The sequence below is a fragment of the Ostrea edulis genome, chromosome 6 (assembly GCF_947568905.1).
Source record: "Ostrea edulis chromosome 6, xbOstEdul1.1, whole genome shotgun sequence".
Taxonomy (NCBI): domain Eukaryota; kingdom Metazoa; phylum Mollusca; class Bivalvia; order Ostreida; family Ostreidae; genus Ostrea; species Ostrea edulis.
Window position 1 is genome coordinate 58,179,889 of NC_079169.1, and position 21,919 is coordinate 58,201,807.

General features: G+C 34.4%; 1 protein-coding gene across 2 annotated transcripts; it reads right to left on the bottom strand.

Moving 5' to 3' along the window:
• Nucleotides 1-5,229: 5,229 nt before the first annotated feature.
• LOC125646750 (histone-lysine N-methyltransferase KMT5B-like) lies at nucleotides 5,230-18,900 on the bottom strand. 2 transcript variants are annotated; one of them, XM_048873272.2, is made up of 10 exons: nucleotides 18,798-18,900; nucleotides 17,685-17,820; nucleotides 15,516-15,684; nucleotides 14,612-14,724; nucleotides 13,806-13,992; nucleotides 11,547-11,683; nucleotides 11,124-11,287; nucleotides 10,160-10,342; nucleotides 8,600-9,208; nucleotides 5,230-8,497 (listed from the first exon to the last, which is right to left on the bottom strand). In XM_048873272.2, the coding sequence occupies exons 2-10, from the start codon at nucleotides 17,813-17,815 to the stop codon at nucleotides 7,827-7,829; spliced, it is 2,364 nt and encodes a 787-aa protein (XP_048729229.2). In that variant the 5' UTR covers nucleotides 17,816-17,820; nucleotides 18,798-18,900; the 3' UTR covers nucleotides 5,230-7,826. The 2 variants fall into 2 exon arrangements, with proteins under 2 accessions (XP_048729229.2, XP_048729228.2); XM_048873271.2 differs by having other exon boundaries at nucleotides 18,761-18,854.
• Nucleotides 18,901-21,919: the final 3,019 nt, after the last annotated feature.

The window sequence follows — 21,919 nt, forward strand, 5'->3', positions numbered from 1 at the left end:
CTGAGGTACCAAAATCAAGAACAACTAGGAATGGGATTAACAATGAATGAGGCAGCAAAGCTCTGGAACTCTTTGTCGAATGATGTCAGAAATTCCTCATCAATTTTCAAATTATATCCTAGATTGGTGTGGAGAATTAAATTGTAAATGTAGGTCATGTTGTCTCCAGCCTCAATCTACATCTCATTTTTTTTTAAAATCTAAACCTAAACATTACTACTACCTGTTTTTATTTTAATTTTCCCAACGGTACTAGTGCTGTAGGGTTTTACAAAGAAACCCGTGTGTGTTTTACATACTTTTTTTTATTTTTTTGCCTCTGTTTCTTCTATGTAGGAAATCGTGTAAATTGTTTAAAAGTTGTTCCTACGAGTTAGTAAATCGTATGAACAGTTTTTATGTCCCCGGTATGAAATGGCTCATTCATAAAGTGAGCGATGATGAAGGGGTGGGGGGTGGGTGGGTATTTATTTATATATTTTCATCAATTTCTTATACAAAGAAAAAATCGTCATTTAGATTTAATATGTCAAAAAAGTTTCTAGTGTCAATTTTGTTTTTTGTATCGTATGGAAGCGGTACTCTTAATAAAATCTCAATTATCAAGTGAAGTTAATGTGTTCCTTTCCGCATCCAAAGAGAGTTTTAGTAGGCCTAATTAAGGTCCACATTGAGCCTTTATATATGCCCTTGGAACCAATGTGATTCGCGTCAATTTTCTACACAACCTATTCAGGAAAATAAAAGTAATACACATGTACATGTAATATTATATTTAATTTTTGTTTTGATTGCACCTAATGTTATTTTCACATCGATCTATGGACTTTCACAAATTTTCAAACTTGTATCTTGGCATGTCATGTTACATCTAACTTAAAAATTGCTTCTACCATTTACTAAATCGTATCAGAGATATATATGTTACATATGAACGATTTACCGAATAGCAGAAACGATCTTTAAAGCGTCTATATAATGCGATTTCCTATATCATAGAAACGAATTTTTAAATCGTAGAAACGGTTTTTTAAGTAGTTTAAATACGATTTTGCCAAATCGTAATTTAAACGATTTGGCACGAATACGTCGTCATATTGCCCGGTGCGTTGGGAACATGACAATTGACCCAGGTGACCTAATGAAATAGAATAGCACCAGTTGTACAATACCGATTATAAAAATTAACAATGGCATACCCTTCAATTATCCGTATGAAATGTAAACATAGATCTATTTGTATCCCTAGCCAATCTTAAAACGATGCGTATTTTTTTTTTCTCTAAAAGGGAATAGAAAATGTAGGCATACATACTTTTATCTCAGTCAAACCAAACATTTCTGTATCAATACTGAACGTTGGTTTTTTTTGGACAAAACTCAAAAACTTCCCCTTGAGTCACAAAGCTCACCCGAGTCAATCTGAAAACCCCTAACTGTGGGCCTATTTTGGCTCTAAGGTAACGGAATGAAGAAAATTTAATCTACAAGAGGATCCCTCCATATATCAGCAAGACGAATTGTAATCCAATCATTTCCCAACATAAAAGGACAGCTTTTAAACCCATTTCCAAAATATAATCCCATTCCTCTACTGCAACCCTGCATGTTCGGGACCAGATTTGAACTTGAATCTACACTCTGGTTGATATAAAGAGAACAATCCCTATGACAACAATATATGGAATGGATATACATGCATCCTCATGTAGAAGTTTATAGTTTGTTCAAACCATGACCCATGGAGCTACAACAGGGGTTTAAAGTTGTGTGGTCCCATGCTTCGACATTTTGTTCATTTGACAAGATGATAAATAAAATCCTAGTTAATTTCCCATATTTATATATAAGAATATCCAATATGCCCAATATCATTACAGGTGTTTCTCACACAGGCACACGAAGTGTGGATAACTTGTACAGATCTTATGTACATACCCCCCCCCCCTTCTAGAAAGAAATTATTTTTATACAGAACCAATAATTTATCCAAAATATGTTATTTCCCCCACCGATCACCCTCATAAGTCGTTCTGAATAGTCAGTTTCAACCTTCTGTATGCTTTAGAGATTACCACTTGTGAGATACTAATATAATGTACATACGATGATCCACGCCTGTCAACGAGATGTGCTCCAACTCCACGAATCAATTTACGGTAGTAATGATAGATTTATTATGTACCCCCTTATATTTTTTTTAATCCACATTTATAAGATACTAAATGTAATCCAAATTATCAATAAACACAACTGCAGACATACATTGAAATCACATTTTGTGAACGCAGTATTGTTTGTGAAGCGGCAATATCGACATCGTAGGCAGACATTATCCTGTGTATACTAAGCCTATTGATTTAAACACATTTAGAATAAAAATTGTTGATATCGTATCGATATCGTTGTAAGAATGCCGTACACAACCATTACAAAAACAATCATGATTTGATATCGACACCGTATAGGCAGACATGCTTTGTATACCAAGACCCAATTCAAACATATTTAGAATAAATTGTCGATATCGATACAATATCGTTATAATAATGTTGATATCGACATCATAGACAGACATTACGTTGTGTATATCAAGACTATTAGTTCAAACGCATTGAACATAGAAATTGTCGATATTCATACGATATCGTTGTGTTAATGTTGATATCGACATCGTAACAAGGCACGACGATATCGATTTGATATTGTCGATATCGAAATTGGATTAGATCTTGGACATGTATGAAGTTTGGTTATAATTGGCCCAGTGGTTCTGGAGAAGTCGAAAATGTAAAAAGTTTACAGACAGACAACAGGCGATCAGAAAAGCTTTCAGCTAAGGTGAGCTAAAAATGTAAACCTATCTTGCAGACATATGATCTAGGTTCCTAATTTTTTTGTTCCAATTCCAAATGCAAAAGGCAAGGTTACTAGAAGAATGTCCCAGAAGAGACAGCTTGTCAGGTAGTGCAACCCTATTGCCCTATCATCCTTAGTTCAAAAGACATAGCCCATTAAGGTATCTGATCCACAAAACATCCAATTTGTTTTTTAAGAATTGCTACGTACTGCAAAACTTGGTATCAAATGAAAGATAATTAACTTACATAGTGATTTACCATAATAATTTTCAATATTGACAAGACATATATAAAGAAATATCTATTGGGATTAACATTAATCCCAATGAGAAACATACATTTTGACATATAAAGTAAATTAGAATATAATTTCCAAAGAAAGCTCACAGATTCGTATTACCATGGTCTTTCAAAATATGCAAAGAAAAATAAAGGTCACCATAAAAATTATGAAAATATTTCATTTTTTCCCTAAATTTCAACAAGGGGAGATAACTCGGATAAAATATCTAAATACTAATTCACTAAAAATAAAACTGGGCATCATCTACTCTCTCCGCCACCTTAATCTCACGAAGTCACAAGTTTGTATAAAATAAAGGGCTTGGTCACGAAGAATTTATATATGTAAAATCAATATTAAAGCCCTATATCCCATATGGTTCAAAAGATATAGCCAAGGTTGAAATTTTTCCCTTTTAGTATGATGACACATGCAACACCAGGGTCATCACCATAGCTCTCCAGACATACTTCCTGGCAAGCTAAAAATAAAAAAGTTTTTAAACAAGAGATGTTTGTAAAACACATATGCCCCCCCATGGTGTAAAATTGAAAAGGGTTATACACACACACATCATTTAATTGAGAGTAGTATCATCAATTCAAAATATTGAGCAGACAATATCTTCCTATGTCAAGAGTGGATTGACCATGCGACCTAAAAATCAATAGGGGTCATCAACTCCTGAAGATGTACCAGTGTACCAAGTTTGATGTCTGTCAAGCAAAGGGTTCTCAAGATATTGAAGGGACAGTATATTCCTATGTCCAGTTTGACCCTTGATCTTTGATCATGTAACCTCAAATTCACTAGTAGTCATCTTCTCCTGATGATGTACCAGTGTACCAAGTCTGACGTCTGTCAAGCAAAGGTTTCTCAAGATATTGAGCGGACAGTATATTCCTATGTCCAGAGTGGATTGACCTTTAACCTTTTGACCTAAAAACAATAGGGGTCCTCTTCTTTTTATAACCAACCCACATATGAAATATCATTACAATCAAGTGAATGGTTCACAAGATATTGAGCGGACAACTCATGGTCTACCACATGGGGTTAAGATCAGCAGTTTGACCTTGACCTTTGATCATGTGACCTGAAAATCCATAGGGATCATCTACTCTCTAAGGAAAGCCTCTGTATCAAATTTGGCTATTATCAAGCAAAGGGGCCAAAAGATATTGAGCGGACAACACATGGGCTTAAGACCAGAGGTTTGACCTTGACCTTTGACCTGAAGGTCAATAGGGATCATCTATTCTCCAAGGGCAACCCTTGTACCAAGTTTGGTAGTTATCATGCATAGGGGTCAAAAGTTATTGAGTGGACAACACATGGTCTACCACATGGGGTAAAGACCAGCAGTTTGACCTTGACCTTTGACCTGAAAATCAATAAGGATAATCTACTCTCCAGGGGCAACCCCTGTACCAAGTTTGGTTGTTATCAAGCAAAAGGGTCGAAAGATATTGAGCGGACAACACATGGTCTACAGACCAACCGACCGACTGACAGTTGCAAAACAATATGCCCCCTCTTTTTCAAAGGGGGGCATAAAAATATAGTACGGAAGGTAATGTATCTAAAGATTCTTTCATGTGAAACATATATACACAAATTGCAGGGCTTGAAGCTAACATTTTATGTCACCAGTCCAGCCGGACTGATGGGGAATGATTTTAACCAGTCCGCAGAAAAATTTATCAGTCCAACAGTTTTCCAGAAATAATCAAACATATTTCGTTAATGTAATTAAAATGAAATTTAACTCAAAAAATGAATATGCCTCAGACAATATTATAACACTTAAATGTGGGATTTATATAATTTACGAATCAAATTCGCCCGATATCTACAGATCAAAGCGTGCCAAAGGTGTGTATAAAATTTCATAAGTATATTTTCCAAAATGATGCTTTAGAAAATTAACCAGTCCCATCGGACTGACTAAAACAAATGTCAGTCAGTCCGTCAGACTTTTAACCAGTCACAGACTGACGGGCATATGTTAATTTCGAGCCCTGAATTGATTGAACACCATTTGTGACTCCTCCAAAGTACGGTACATCTTTAAATAACACTCTAATCATAAAGTTTGTTTTTATTGTTGTCATGCCAACACATCAATAAATTAAAGGTTACTATATCAAACTAATACAAGTTATCTTCAACAATTTTCTTGAAATATCAGTTCTAGATCAACATTATTCAACCAAAAAGTCTACTTGTGTATTCTATTCTCTCCATCTGTTGTACTGAAGATAGAATTTCATAAATGTCAGAACAAGTTCTTATCAAGCATTTCTAATTTTCAATTCCAATGATTAAAACATGAAATATAGGAAAAGGTCCAAACTGGACATTTTGCAAATTTTCATCCATACATACACAGTATACCATAAAAAATAAAACAGTTATCACGATCCACTGGGGACAGCCTAATGTTTCTCTATAATTTCAACTTCTTTTACCCAATTAGGCCATGGTACTTCTTTTGCTGCCATTTAACATCCCTTTCGACATGTAAATAGTTTTCTCACAGCCAAATGAAAAAAAACAACCACTTAAATTTCTCATAGAAATATACTCACTTCAGAGGAATAAACATCATCACCATGAGTTTTTAATTGCTTTACAATTATTTAATCTCCATTTTTAATCACTTTGAAATTATTCATTCTTGATATAAAAAAAGTTAAAATGTGTATATATCAATATATCTAGACATCTGTGAATACCCATGCATCACAGACTGTGAATAAATTATAAATGTACTAAACTGAAGACTGATGCCTGTGGTTCCATCCCCCTCTAAAACAACTGATATTTGAGAAAAGGTACGGTAAATTCCTAAATATATGCAAGGAATTTATTATCACGTAATTTCCCTAGAAACATCACTTGCGAAAAAATATTTCTTGCTTTTATTTTTATAATGCTAAAATACATGCAAAAACACTTGATTCAACAGAGCCCTTGCGAATTTGATGTCCATGAATCATTTCGCAATAAGTACTCGCGTAAAATAAGGAATCCATAGATCCCTCCAGAAATGTAAACAGAAAAGATACTTGTACCATGGCCTTTTCTGTCTTTGCTATTGAACCATTCTAGACTTTAATTCATTTTCAGTGCTTTTGTTGTACCGAGGTTTCATTTTGTCAATATTAACTAAATTTTCTTCTATGCAAAAAAAACCCGTCTTCTACACTTTATAGACAGACTGATACAATATGTTCCACACCGTCGTAATCTATACATAGTTTCAGTGATTAGAGAATGGAAGAATGACAAGTGGTGACAGCAAATGTACAAAGACAAAAAATGTGACAACAGCTATTAAATAACAGCAAACGTTCTCAACAAATCTCAACAAACACCATTAACAATTATCACATTTTCACTAATTAAATGTTTATCACCTGTAATCTAATAATAATCTGCCTAACATAGGATTTTAATCCACTTCCAAATCTGATTGTGACATTCATGAACCGATCAAAGTTCTTTTTTCAAACAGACTGCCAAGATAGCAATATGGAAGAATACCACTTTAGTAGAATCAAAACAAATATGCATCTGTTAATACCCAATACATTCCTATCATGTCAAAACTCATGCTTATGGATGCTACTTTTCTTTAGATCATACTTACATGTATATACAATATTTATCAAGTTATCACCAATGTTTATTATGTGACTGTTGTTAGTTGCAAGTGACTAAATACTTAAAATCATTGATATCAATCAACATTCTAAACAAAATTATTACATGCATTACAGGTTGCACAAGGAAAAATTTGCCCAATATGAAAGACCTGAGTTATAAATTTGAGTGTATCATTCTCTATGAACAGAACATTTTTACTACCCCAAAATTTCATTTGATGGCTCGTTAAAGCACTTCATATCAAGTATGAGAGCAATACAAGCTCAGAATTATTTTACGTTTTTCTTTGGTGTGTTTTTCCTCAGAATAACAACAACAAAAAACAAAAAAAGAAAAAGAAAAAAAAGAGTGATTAGTTTGCTCTGAAGTCCAAATCTGTGATTTGATGCATTATATAGATGTATTAAAAGACATAGGTAGACGTTGTAACATTTCGAATTAAAAATATTCATGAAAATTAAAAAATGTTAGTTGTTAATATTTTCTAAATCTACGACTAAAATCTTGTCAATTATAAAAATGATATAAGACAATTATATTTTCAATAGAAATTGAAATTTTGCAAATGCTTTAACGAGCCATAACATAACATTTTGGGATAATTACAAAGAGATCCACATTAAACAAAGAATTTCTTTTCAGAGAGTCAGTTTTGTACTCTGTTTTACAATAAAATTCCTGAAAATTAAAACATATCATTCTAAAGTTACAACATCTACACGAGAGGGAAAAATGGCCTCCAGAAAAAAGAGAAAATAAACAAAAAATTTCATAACATGATATCAATGGTTACTCAAATTGCAAAATGGAAAGACCCAATTTAACATATTTTTCCTGATGAGAGTTATGTTAACATAATATATGATATACATGTATATGTAGAAATAAGTTAAGTATGAATATAACCCTGCATAGAATTGATTGTTCTTAAACGTAGTACTTATAACCATGTGATATTATTAAAACAATAAAGATGAATTCAGTATTTATGTTTTACACAAGACACTGGGTCATTGAGGTAGATCTATTTCAGTCATGTCATTCCCTAGCTTCAGTTTTAACTTCTTTGGAAAAGGTTTCCCTTGATTAAAGAGTTTACCAGCATTTTTCCTAACTTTGTTCTCCAATTCCACAAGCAAAATGTCTTCCTCTTGAGCTTTGTTTTTTCTGAAGATTAACTTAGGAACCTTTTTGACAGGTGAACTTTCATCGAAGTCCTCGAATGATGAGGTGACGGAGTAAGACATCTTGTGTTTCCGGTGATGCTCTTTTTGTCTTTTCTTTGCCAGACACTGGTCTGATAGTGAACGATACATGTGATAATTGTTATTTGGCTCCACAATGTGTTTGCTCTTTCCCTGACATGGTGATGTTTGAGATCCAGATTTCAAAATGGATCCCCACATAAGTTTTTCAAATCCACTGAATGGCTCTGATAAATTTAGATCAGTCTCCTGGTCAATCCCAACAACATCAATTTCACAATCATCTTTCTGACATTCTTTCAGAAGCTGGTTGTCTAAACACTTCACTGCTGCTGATTTTGCACTTTCCACCAAAGAATTTGAGCGACTAAGACTTGAGCGTTCTTGCAGTCTAGGACTTTGCCTCACTCCATTTACAGCACTCAAATTTCGAGTTCTAGGACTCAACTGAACTGAGGTTGTTGATGATATTAATCCTGCAAAGAAAGATTCAAATAAATTTCTCCCATCTACCCCACACATATGGCCTAAAAATTCACTGCCTTGCTTAAAGTGATATTTTTCTTTGTTAATACTACCTGTTATATCACTGCATTGATGTGGTGAGTGACAGGTGTCTGAGCCAGTTAGACTGGTGTGATGAAGTCTTGGGGACATGCCGTGATGAGATGTGGGTCGGGATGACACCGTGGTGACATGCAGCTCTAATAAATTGGGAGGTTGACTAAGGGAGTTCTCCAAAATATCACAGTGTTGTCCCTGAGGCGATAAGCTTGGACAAGAATCGTCTCTTTCTGTTTTAACAGATCGGATTCTGGGACTCTGACGAATAGTACTGACTGGTTCTGTCTTCACACACGGGGGAGGCTCAGTGTTTGTTATGTCTGAACAAGCTACTTCAAGGTTTGTCATATTTTGGCACATCCTTCGCAACCTTGGACTAGAACGAGGCACAACACCCGAAGCAACACTAACTGGTTCTGGTTTTTTAGGAGAAGCTGTCCTTTCTACACTACATTCTCTAGAATCTTCAAAAGTGAAACTCATTCTCTTGTTGGGAGATTTGATTTTAGCGGCTATACCTTGACTGTCTTGTTCCGAAATGATCGGATGAGATTCTCTTTTCAACTGAAATCTGCCATTTTTTCCACGCTTGTTGTTCAAAATATTACTTTTAGCTCTAGATTCTGAAAAGAACAAGATGTGGTGGCTGTTAAACATAAATACCTCCCATCAGGACCAAGCTCTAAGGTGCACTTGCTCACTTATGTTCAAACTAAGGCAAGGGTCTGAAAAACTGCCAATATCAATATCTGTTTTAAGTAACAGAGACCAATGACTTTTGACTTCATAAATCATATATTTGTTTTTCATAAGTGTAAACCATGGTGCATATATGAAGCCTCTCTTTTACAGTTCAAAAGTTAAAGCATGGGTTAAAAGTTGGTGACAGAAAGACAGACCAAAAACAGTCTTTGATCTCAGGAGCATAAAAAAAGACCAGTTGAGTGGCCCTTGAAAATTATCACATTTACCACCTTCATTAATAATTAATATGAAGTCATTTTACTGTGTATCTACAATATAAATAAAAAAAAACTTGTAGAAATATAATGCTTACTTATTCTTGTAACCCATCTTTGTTTGCTGGTGTGTATGTTGAATATGTGTTACACAGGGATTTTTTTAGGGTCTGTAGGGGGCCGAAATAAGGCCCCATTTCCAAAGCTAAAAAGCAGGTATTTTTCCCTATTTTTGCTTTGAAATTCCCAAACAATGAAACAAAATCAAGCAGAGTAGCCTAACTGTTCATAAATCTTCTTCACAGGCCCGCAGATTACAAAATTTGCTTCAAAATTGTTAAGTAAACCTAATTTTCCGACCTCTGCTTATTTGAATGAGGTAAACCAAATTGAAAGTCAGAAAAAGTCCAATTATACCTTAATGCACTCTGGATTGGTTTTCTCCCTACTTCTTTGTATGAAACATTTTCCCAAATTACAAGCAAATGTCGCTATTTTTCCCCAATTGGAAAGGCCCAGGCCCTTGAAATCAAGGCCTTCAAAAAACCCTGATGTCACGTATTGAAATGCTTGACACTGAGATTTATGTGTCAGATACATGTAATAACCACCCACCTTCACCGTTTGTTGACTGGCAGCGTTTTTTATGCTGACCCGGGTCTTTCGGATCCGGTAGTTTTAGACCCTGAGACAGAAGAATTTCAGCATCATATCTAGTGATCCCTCTCTTTTTGAGCTCAGCTTTCTTCAGAAGATGTGACTGTTTCTTCAGGTTACCATCTCTCACATTCCAATTCTCTGCAATATAAATACTGATGTTAAAATGTAGAAATATTTGGCTTCAGTAATTGTTATGCCCACGGCTAGAAATCTTTTTTTTTTCACTGGTCATGGGCTTATAACTTTATAAAATTTTAAAGGTCAGTTGAGAAATTTCACTGTCCCATTGGACCAGTTGATATAAAAAGGTCTGGCCCAAATTCATAGAAAAAATACCATTCATATAACTTTAATCTATATCATTTTAAGAATATATTGTTTGTACGTAATGCCATTCTATTGAATAAACATTGCAATGATTAAGACTGTTCAATTCAATACAAATTGTTCTTAGAATCCGTCGCTTTGATACATTTTCTTGTATTACTTCCCAGTACAACTTAATAATACACAAAATTATTTACACCAGAGGGCAGCTTGGAGGCTTTTACCTGTCACATTTACTAGCCCGATCATAAATGAAAATTAATAAGTATTAAAAAACAAGTGGTCACTAGGACATATGTTCTTTACAAAGCATTAGCCCGAATCCAAAATTCACAGGCTCCAGACCATAAGGCCATACATTACTTTGAGCCCTGTATGCAATATAGTTACAATATAATATCTGTACATGAAAGACGTTAAAGTTCCAAATTATCATTTTTTTTTTTTTTTTTTTTTTTTTTTTTTTTTACATGTGCATTTTCAGTGCAGTAAAAATTCCAGTCAAATAATGATATCAACAATCTGACCCATTTTCACACTCATGCTTTATGTACTGTTCTGCTGAAGGTATCTGATAGCAGTATATCCCTACCATTGCCATATGGAGCTCCTCCAAGCATTTCTGCCACCGGTTTGGTCTTTTCTGTATCCACTTTTAGCCGGGTCAGTCTGTCGTCTGTATCACGTAACCTATAACCTTTCTCCTCGGTGTTTACTGAAGGGAGGTCCTCGGATTTAAATGCTCCCTTTTTCCTCCTGAAAAATGGAAACTATTAGATAGACTGAAATTTATGCCAATGGTCAATTAGTGTATTCCAATGAACAAGACTGAAGTTTCAACAGACAGATACTTGACAATACTCTGCAGAATGCGATCTTGTTAGGATTCTAACAGACAAGGTTAAATTCTAATAGTAACCCAACAGACTACCGGGCCTCCATACTTTCATCTTTTATTAGACAGCATTTGATTCTCATCTTTATTTTTAATGTATGGATCGATTGTCTCTCTTACCTTTCACATGTTTCACATTCACAAAGACAATTGTTCTCTCCAAAGAAATCTTCCCCATAGAAGCAAGTGATTTCCTCCCCTGGGTCAATATCACGTAAAACTTTCACACATGCAGTATCTCTCCCAGTGGAAACAAACTAAAATATTCAAGGACTACAGATAAAAATTGCTCCTGGAGAAAGAACATCATCATATGTATCATTTGATAGTGTAGGAAGTTTTGTGAATGATTGTCACTATTTCCTTTAAAAATACATACAGAAGTGAAATTCATTATTAAGCTAGATCACAAAGGCTGACATAAATTTACTAACTTTGTTAAATACATATTTCTTGGTGCTCATTATTATCTCCTTACAACTGAGTTGCGGAGGGATATAAAAGTTGCCTGTTCATTTATAAGTTTGTGTGTTAGTACATTTTTGTGTTCACTATAATTGTTCAGACTTGTGTACCAGATTTATTCTACATTTTGTATTTGATTTTCATCAAATTTCCAATGATGGAATATCTGGTTCTCTATTTGGAATTCAAGGTGAAAATGAACAGAGGGGAATTTACAAAATTTCTTTGGTGTAACTTTCAGTGTATTTGGTAACCCAATTCAATAACGTATATTGAGATGGTTTGGAAGGTTAAAGTACCAGGCCGATGCAATGCACTGTTGGAAATCTGCTGTGTTTGTGAGGGGATGCCCTGCTTTGTTTGTGAGGGGATGCCCTGCATTGTTTGTGAGGGGATGCCCTGTGTTTGTGAAGGGATACCCTGCTGTGTTTGTGAGGGGATGCCCTGTGTTTGTGAGGGGATGCCCTGCTCTGTTTGTGAGGGGATGCCCTGCTCTGTTTGTGAGGGGATGCCCTGCTTTGTTTGTGGGGGGATACCCTGCTGTGTTTGTGAAGGGATACCCTGCTGTGTTTGTGAAGGGATGCCCTGCTGTGTTTGTGAGGGGATGCCCTGTGTTTGTGAGGGGATGCCCTGTGGTGTTTGTGAGGGGATGCCCTGCTGTGTTTGTGAGGGGATGCCCTGCTTTGTTTGTGAGGGGATGTCCTGCTGTGTTTGTGAGGGGATGCCCTGCTGTGTTTGTGAGGGGATGCCCTGCTGTGTTTGTGAGGGGATGTCCTGCTTTGTTTGTGAGGGGATGCCCTGCTGTGTTTGTGAGGGGATGCCCTGTGTTTGTGAAGGGATACCCTGCTTTGAGGAGACTTTATATGTAAAGGAAATAAAATATCACAAACACTGAAGGATGGATTCTTCTTACATTCATCAGACATGTTAAGATGCAATAGTTTGTACACAATTACTATAGAATGAATACATTATTTTAACACAGAAAACTGGGTGTTGTGGTTCTTGTATTTGTGTCAAGGTCATTTCAAGGTCACTCTTTTCATACCAAAGGATCTCAAAATTCCATTAGAGCAGACAGGAATTATACATATATCACCTGTGATTCATTACAAATTTTGTTTTCATTTCCAGCATGAACACTATGTATGATGATGTTTTTATCTGTTTGTATAGCTGAACTAATAAACATTATGTGTGAAGATATTTCTATCTGTTTGCATAGCTAAACTAATAAACACTAGCAAAATCAATAAAATATATACAACAGACAGCATTTACTCGGATAAATTCAGATATTTGCATAGTGATTGCTATTTCTGTCATACTTCTACCCAATCAGATTTTTCGGAAGGTTTTATAAAATAACACTAGTGTAATAAGATATATAATGATAAAAAGTCTGGAAAACTGTTAATGTATGGATCTAATCGCTATAGGGCTCCTGCCTTAGATGGGGCCCTAATCATTTTCTCAATAGTTCTGAAAATGATTTCATGCTGTGACTTTGTCCTACCGGAGACAAGAGTCAGTGCTTTTATAATCTGTAAATGATATTTTAGTACGCCATTGATTTACTGAAAATACAGTCCCCTTATAACTCAAGTTCCCTTGACCCCATTTTAACATTCCCTTCACTCCATTTTAACAGTTCCCTTGACCCCATTTTAACATTCAATGTTACAACTGTAAGTAAGAAAGAGTGATGTGACTATGACCCACATGGTTCATAATAGAAGAAAAAACCTGCACAGTGACACCTGTGCATATTATCTAGTTTATCTGAATGTTAACAAAACTCCATCCATAAGCTGAGCACTGTCATAAATATACAGTACCTGTGTCTATATGATAGTAATATGAGCAAACATTAAACAGATGTTGAGAGAAACTCTTTCACTGGGCTGGACTTACCCGACAATTAGCCCTACAGTCATGGTTAATAAAGCTCGCCGGTCCTAACCACAGTTGAGCACAGTTCTTGCGACAGGAGTACATCACACTGAAATCATTAATTCCTGGCTTTAGGACTTTATCTTCCTCCTCTTTAGAGAGTTCAGCGATACAGCCCACCAGCATCGGGATCTTGTCATTTCTATACCTGAAATTTACATTAATGTCCTTAATTCTGTGTTGCAAGCACGTTAAAGAATTTTTACTGCTATGACCAATTAATTACAAGTGCCATGCATAGGTCTAACTTTGCAGTACCTCACCTACAGCTAGTCTATCATAAAAGCTCTCGAGAGCTTATGTTACCTGTTGTATTGTACATAATGTCGACTTTAAAATGAATATTACTTAATCATTGATTGTTTTGTAGATTAAAATGCATTAGAAATTGATGTTTGCATTTGTACAAAAAAATAAATACTTCAGGATCCACATTATTCTTGAAATCATAAGTTATTTTCATTTAACACACAGAATAAAACCGCACCAGAAAAAAATAATAATCAAGAACTGAGTTTTGTTTCCTGAACCGAATCAAAAAAGTCTGAACCGCGACAGCCCTAACATACAGAGTATGAAATATTCAACTATAGGATAACCAAATTCTACACAAGGAAAAGTGGCTCCCATGAACTTCATATGAAATTCGCACAAAGTATTTTTCGCATGATTTTCGCATAAATTTCATGCGAAAAGGAAAACGCATGAAAATCATGCAAGCCACTTTTCCCCGTGTAAGCTAAACTTAACTAAATCATCAATCTTACCAATGCTTTGTGGCACAGATTTTGGCCCCTACTTGTCCCTCCATAGAGTATCTATGACAAGGAAATAGGTTAAATCCAGCCCTGCGGTCATATATCCGAAGGTACCTACATATCTATTAAAAAAGAAATTAAAAATCCCTTTTCATTACAGTTATGATAACCTAGAACAAAGTCTGTTTTATTATCCATACATCTAACAAGTTCACATTCAGACATTCTTGTTTTATTTCTCTTACAAACTGTATGAATGGAAAAAAAGCAACTTTCTTAAACCAACAGTCTTCCTTTCCTATCTTTCCACAACTGATTGTTGTGATGCTGAACTATTTAAAGGGGCATTAGCTGTCATTTTGTCACCATAACCTAAATTCAATGAAAATTGCTCTCTAATTACATATTTCAGTAATAACACCAATATTTAATCATTTCAAACATCTTTTAACCTGAAAACAGGCACTTGTGATTTTGGTAATTAAATAATTATTGTCTTGCAAGACAAAAATTCTTCCATATATATTTCTTTACACTAAAAACGCTTATCTAACATATTTTTATTAGGTTTCTATTGTTTATATACAAAATAAATGTCTTTGTTTGTCATTAATATACATTCCTAAGCCATTGAAAGGTTTTGAAAAAAAAAAGGTTGCCATCACTTTCACGGCTAATGCCCCATTAAAAGTCATTCTATGCAGGTCTAAAGTTTTGTTGTTTTTGTGAAACATACAAACCAAAAAATTCTCGTCAACAAACTGACAAAATGGAATCAAAGAACAACAACCTGACATTCAGTCCCCATCGACTACTTTACAATAGTTAGCCCCTCTGAAAATGAATGTTTACATGAGAGTCTCAATATTTGGTGTCGATTTTTTTTTCACTTCTTACTGCCATTTTTACGTACATGTTCCCTCAGCACTGCTTGTTGGGTTTTACTTTTGTTCTGTATAAAAGTTTGCACTGGTTCAGTACTGAAGACTTCACTTAGTGCTGTTTCATACACATTGTCCTTGACGAAACATGTCATAAACTGCTTGACCTCGTCTTGAACTTTTGGCTTAACTGGACGGTGTCTACAAATGTTGAATATTGAATATCAATTGAAGCACATAAAAAAACATTTCCATTACAGTAAATACATGAATAATCATGGTTTGACAATCATTTTACTCTTTGACTGTCTTTGGGGCAAGTGCACTTAAGAAATTTACTTGCCCAATCATGATTTTTATATTGTCCAAACCCATTTTTAAAAACGATTTAAAATTAAGCTGAAATGAATACCAATTTGAAAATCAATATTTAAATATTCAGGACTACTATTCATCGAAATAATATATAAAATATTTTTCTTCATGAAATGTTACTTGTCATTATTTCTAGACCACCAGAGTTCAGTTACTACGTGTGTGAGTACATTAATGTAGTCATTACTTGATGTTAAACTATCCACTGCTTCCAGTTAATACATACTTATTTCAAGCTCAAATGATACAGATATGTGCATAAAATGGAACATTTACACATCAATTCCTTTCCTTCTTTAGTCTGAGAAGCATGCTTCCCAACATTTCACCATGCTACATGATCGATATTATAGGGTTATTGAACTTATATTGGTGAATATTGGCACGAGTTGGCTGTCAAAATGCACGAGCTTAATATTGCCAATATTCACCAATACAAGTTCAACAACCCTTTTATTTTATAGCTAAATTATTTAGTTGTTAAATTATATCCCCTTTCACTCAAAATACTACAAAATAGACGAGAATTCATCAATATTGGCATCTAAGGTGAAGGTGTGTAATATCAGCATGCATTTCTTAACTGTTCAATATTAAACCCGTCATTAATGCATGAAGCAAACTGATTTTGTGAATGGGGACATCATAATTTATGTACAGTAAAACATTTTGTTTAAATAATTGAATATGATATCAAGTACCGGCTCTGTCAGATTTGGAGGACCGTCGTCTGCCATTTTGGCTTGTTTACGTCTTTACGGTAACGTCAATATTGAACGCTCATACTCGGAATGTTTCGGGTGCACACAATTTACGCAATACAAAGTTAGCGTTCAATAAATTCTCAGGATATTGAATGCTAACATTCTCTAGATTTTACGCAGATTTTATAATAGACTATCTATTAGCTATATAATAAGTAAATTAATTTGGTCTCATCATTATAACCAAAAAAAAATTAAACAATTTTAATTTAAGAAAACATGACTGGTAGTGGTAAAAGCTGATCTTTTTGTACTTGAAACCTTTTGGAAGAGTTATCTGCCCATGAAAAAACTAAGAAAACTCCAATTTTCTATTTAAAAAACAACAACCCAATTTCATTTTAAAATATTTTATCAAAAAAATTTCTTCCTATACACTGCAATGTAAAATTCATGATGGAATAAATCAAGTAGTTGAAATTTTGTCTATATAAAGTTATAAACGAATTATTATTTGATAAACCCTTCAAAACAATACCATGATTGAAGTTTCTGTGTACCTTTTTTCTTTTAAAAAACTTCAAATGAGGTACAATTTATCTAACAATAAATGATTAACAAATCCTGCATGACATAAGTTGAAAAAAGCAAAAACACAACTTTTAATTTGTTCAACAGTTACTTAATTTCTATTTGAATCAGAAGAGCAATTCCACTTCATTGTTACAGTAACGGTTTAGAATTAAATTCAACATAAATGTTATTGTTGGCATTTCTACTTTCCCCATTATATTGTTTATTTGTCCAGGCTCCAGGGCCAAAATACTCAAGACGAGCTTAATTTGATATCAGTCTCACTTTTAAAAAAGGTTTAACAATACCAACCAAAAAAAAGAGAGACATGGACCAAAACCGAGATCATTTAAGGTTTCGAGTTCTATGGCCTCAGAATCTGACACCTGGATAAGCAATGTTAATCCCTGGTGGCACTCGATGCTATTTTCACAAAGTTAAACCTTCATGGACTTTAAAGCTATCTTTAAAAAATTTCCATATTTCTTGTAGTGTGTAAATAAACTGCATGGTTTATATCAGCTGCAATGTTTGTAAGAAACAATATACCTGATATTCATTTTGTGAGTCATAAGCCCTAAATAGGGGTCAATCGTGACAGAGGTGGCAAGGTCATCATTTTCACACAATTCTCTCGAGGTCATCCCTGTGGAAGGTTTACCTCCTGCCTCTATCACCATAGTAACTGAAACAAAAAACCTCTCAATCAAATTAATTTATTAAAAAAATCTATCATATTCATTAGAAATTGTTTGAAAAACTATTCTTAACAAAAGCATTCATTAAAATTGTACAGTTATATCCCTGATTTCAGGAATCATAGCACTGGTTGTACTATATGTTTACAATTAATTATGATTTTATTCTCCCTAGACAACAGACTTCTTCCAAATATTTCCTATAACCAACACGATGCAGCTCATTTTAGGCAACTTTGTAAAAAAAAAAAAAAAAAAAAAAAACCCACAACAACTGCAAATAATTTTCAGAATGTTGAAATGAATAGAAAGCTGGATGTTGACTTTTTCCCCTTTCATTTTAGACCTATGCATGGTACTATTGTAAAATAACTTTTCTCATGGACAGCATGCTACAGTACATATCGTAATAATGTGAATATGATGAGTCTAAATGCGCTGCAAAAAGGTAAGTTGCTGTATATATAGGGGTTTATTGAGTAATTGTATTCGATTTGGTAATTTTTAAACAAAAAGTGCACAGGGTTCATTCAGTACATTTGGGTATATAGTAAGAGCTCTAGATGAACCAATCACTGTTGAGAATTTTACTTTTGAAATACACTGGAAAGGAGAGGATCCCATTTCACTTTTGTTTTAAAACAAAGACATGTGAACGGATTGGCGTTATATAATCATACTAATATCCCCCGTTCAATAACTTAAAAGTTCACCTTTAAACACAACTTTTATTGTTTTCTCATGACAATGAACTAAGCACTGACAGTTCACACTTTTCATGTAATTAGGTCAAGCGATCTAAACAGACTACTACCCTTCTAAAGCATGAAAAAAAAATTCCATACCTAAAATAAACAATAATATGCATATTACTCAGAAAGACAAATACTTATAGATTGAATCGATGCATAAAAACATGCAGTTTACCGTTGAAAATGACCGAATTTCCGTATTTCTAGAGTACCTTTGCCGTTTAATCTGTGTATTGACGGTCGTCCTCGCTGCTATTTTTCTACTTCCGCGAATTAGTGCTTCGATTTCTACCTTTGTGCAATTACACCTTTGACTATACAAGAATGAAATATATCAAAATTATAGTTTTGGGTATTTCAAAATTCATCAAATGTAAAATTATTGGAAGACAAGTTGCAATATATTTTATATAAAAAAGAGCACAGGATTGCGTATGGATATTTTATTTGAAACTCTTTTGTATTGAAGACAATTTTCTTAGGACGCCAAGCGAGGGAAATTTGAAATTGTAAAATTAAAAACTGCTATATGAATACAGAAGAGCCATTGGTGTGCACATTTCCTTAAAATCGGCAGATATTTATAGTTTAGTTCTACAATCAATAAGATCAATAAAAAGTATAAATTCTCATTTTTCAAAAAACAAATAAAGAATCAGACCTGTGCGAAAACAATTTTTACTTTACTGGTCAAAAAGACATGAAGAGGGTCAGGAATCAGAAAAACTGAAATATTTTTCGTTTAAATAAACCTTTAATATGAAAAATTACATGTTTATAGAAACTCTATGTACATTCCGAATTAGTGCACATGACCTTCGAATTGAGAGAGGAATTAGATGTGAATTTGTAAAAGGTCAGAAGATTCCTCTAGAAAGAAATAAAAATATGTGAATTATGATTTGATTGATTGATTGTATCTTGCTTAACGTCTCGCTCAAGAATTTTTCACTCATATGGAGACGTCACCAAGACCGGTGAAGGGCTTCAAATTTAGGACTATGCTCTATGGAGCGCCAAATTAACATAGATATCATCAATTCAATTATTGCTCTATTTAATTCAATTAATGCGCGCATTAAATCAATTATTGCTCTCATCAAATGAATTAATGCGCGTCCGAGTTACCCAAAAGTTATTTCCCTTTGTCGAACTCTTTCGCATTTTATGACGTATGGTGGGTACACAGTGTCAATCGGAACTCCTCGAATGTCTCGCGCACTCGACATAGATCTCGGATGTAATACGATGGCATCCATGAGCGAATTTGATGCATTGTCAATTGTGACGTCACAGCAATGCATCAAATTCGCTCATGGATGCCATCGTATTACATCCGAGATCTATGCAATTGTAACAACTCGGCCATTTAAATTATAAATTATTTGTCGGTTACGGAAATGGCCGAGTTGTTACGATTGAGATCTATGTTGAGCGCGCGAGACATTCGAGGAGTTCCGATTGTACACAGTGTATACACAATCTCTCACCAGAGGGCGTTACGCTACGCTCCACAACGTGAAGCTTGCGCAGCGCGCCCTCTGGTGAGAGAATGAGTGTATACATTATATCGTAGACTGGCATTGTACGTAACGATTACGTCACAGGGGCATCTTATCCGCTCTGTTCTCTATCACACATATATAATACATGTATTTATATATGTGTGATAGAGAACAGAGCGGATAAGATACCCCTGTGATTACGTACGATTAATGTAATAAAAGCGTAACTTTTGTTTATATCAATCACTGGTACGCATATTCTGGCCATATCAAGCATAATTTGTTTGAATAAGATCCTCAAATTGGTTATATTGAATCATTATTCGTTTCCTCTTCTACATGAGTGACGCTTTTATCAAAGAAAGGTGGCAATTAACAATATTTGTTTGAGCCATTTTGTTATCCAATACTCATAAACTCACTAAAGTTGCCTTTTCCCTGAGATAGGATGGTCTCAGAAACTCTGGATATCATCTTTTAAGAAATAATACAACGATAGTAATTAGCAAATGTACCCACTGTCATCATATTTTACGTCATAATTTACGGAAGAGTTCGACAAAGGGAAATAAATCTTGGGGAACTCGGAACTTCCGTATTATTGCTCTCGTCAATTGAATTAATGCGCGCATCAATTGAATTAATGAGAGCAATAATTGATTTAATGCGCGCCGCATTAATTCAATTATTGCTCTGTTCAATTCAATTGATGAGAGCATCAATTGAATCAATGACAGCATTAATAGATTTGATGTGCGCATTAATTCAATTATTGCACTCTTCAAATCAATTGATGAGAGCATCAATTTCGTAGAAATATTGCTCGCAATAATTAATTTAGAGCTCGGTATAAATAATTTGATGATCTCTTTAATTCAATTGAAGATATCTTTAATTATTTACAATGCTTTTATATAAGAAATTAATGCGCGCATCAATTCTTTTAAAGAGAGCAACAATTCAATTGAAGAGATCATTAATTCAATTGTGGATATGTTGAATTGAAGATATCTTTAATTATATTGTTGCTCTCTGTAAAAGAATTATTGCTCTCTTCACATGAATTAAAGATATAATTAATTCAATTGAAGAGAGCAATAATTGAATTAATGCGCGCATTAAATCAATTATTGCTCTCATTAAATGAATTAATGCGCGCATCAATTCAATTATTGCTCTCATCAATTGATTTAATGCGCGCATTATATCAATTATTGCTCTCTTCAATTGAATTGTAACGCGCATCGATTCAATTGTTGATATCATTAATTCATTTGAAGAGATCATTAATTCAATTAAAGCGCGCATCAATTCAGCTGAAGAATTAATGCTATCATCAATTCAATTAATGCGCGCAATAATTCAGAATTGAAGATATCATTAATTATTTGAAGATATCTTTAATTAAATTAATTGCACGCATCAATTGAATTGATGATATCTTCAAATATTTGAAGGTATCTTCAATTATTTGAGTTTATGTTAATTTGGCGCTCCATAATGCTCGGCGCTTATGCAGTGAGGGTTCTTTAGCGTGCCACGGTGACACGGGTCATCCGTTTTTAAGGTCATCTCCGAGGACCCGTGACATTCACACCTGACATTCACACCTAATGCCGAGCGTTTGGCGATGGAACTGTCACTACCTGTTTTAACGACTTGGGTCTGTCGCGGCTCATGAGATTCGAACCCCGGCCTTCCGCATGCGGGACAAACGCTAGATAACCTCTGGATTATGCAACCTATATAGTATAGAAGATGAATTTCATTTCCTCACTGATTGTCCATTCTATGTTGAAGAGAGAAATATGTTTTTTCGTGATATATAC

Bases quoted from the DNA above. Each gene is read 5' to 3' on its own strand.
- LOC125646750 (XM_048873272.2), bottom strand. From the start codon at position 17,815: ATGGTGATAGAGGCAGGAGGTAAACCTTCCACAGGGATGACCTCGAGA. The intron at 13,993-14,611 runs GTAAGATTGATG...TGTAAATTTCAG, and splicing joins ATCTGTGCCACAAAGCATTG to GTATAGAAATGACAAGATCC. The intron at 8,498-8,599 runs GTAGTATTAACA...CTTTCTTTGCAG, and splicing joins TCAATGCAGTGATATAACAG to GATTAATATCATCAACAACC.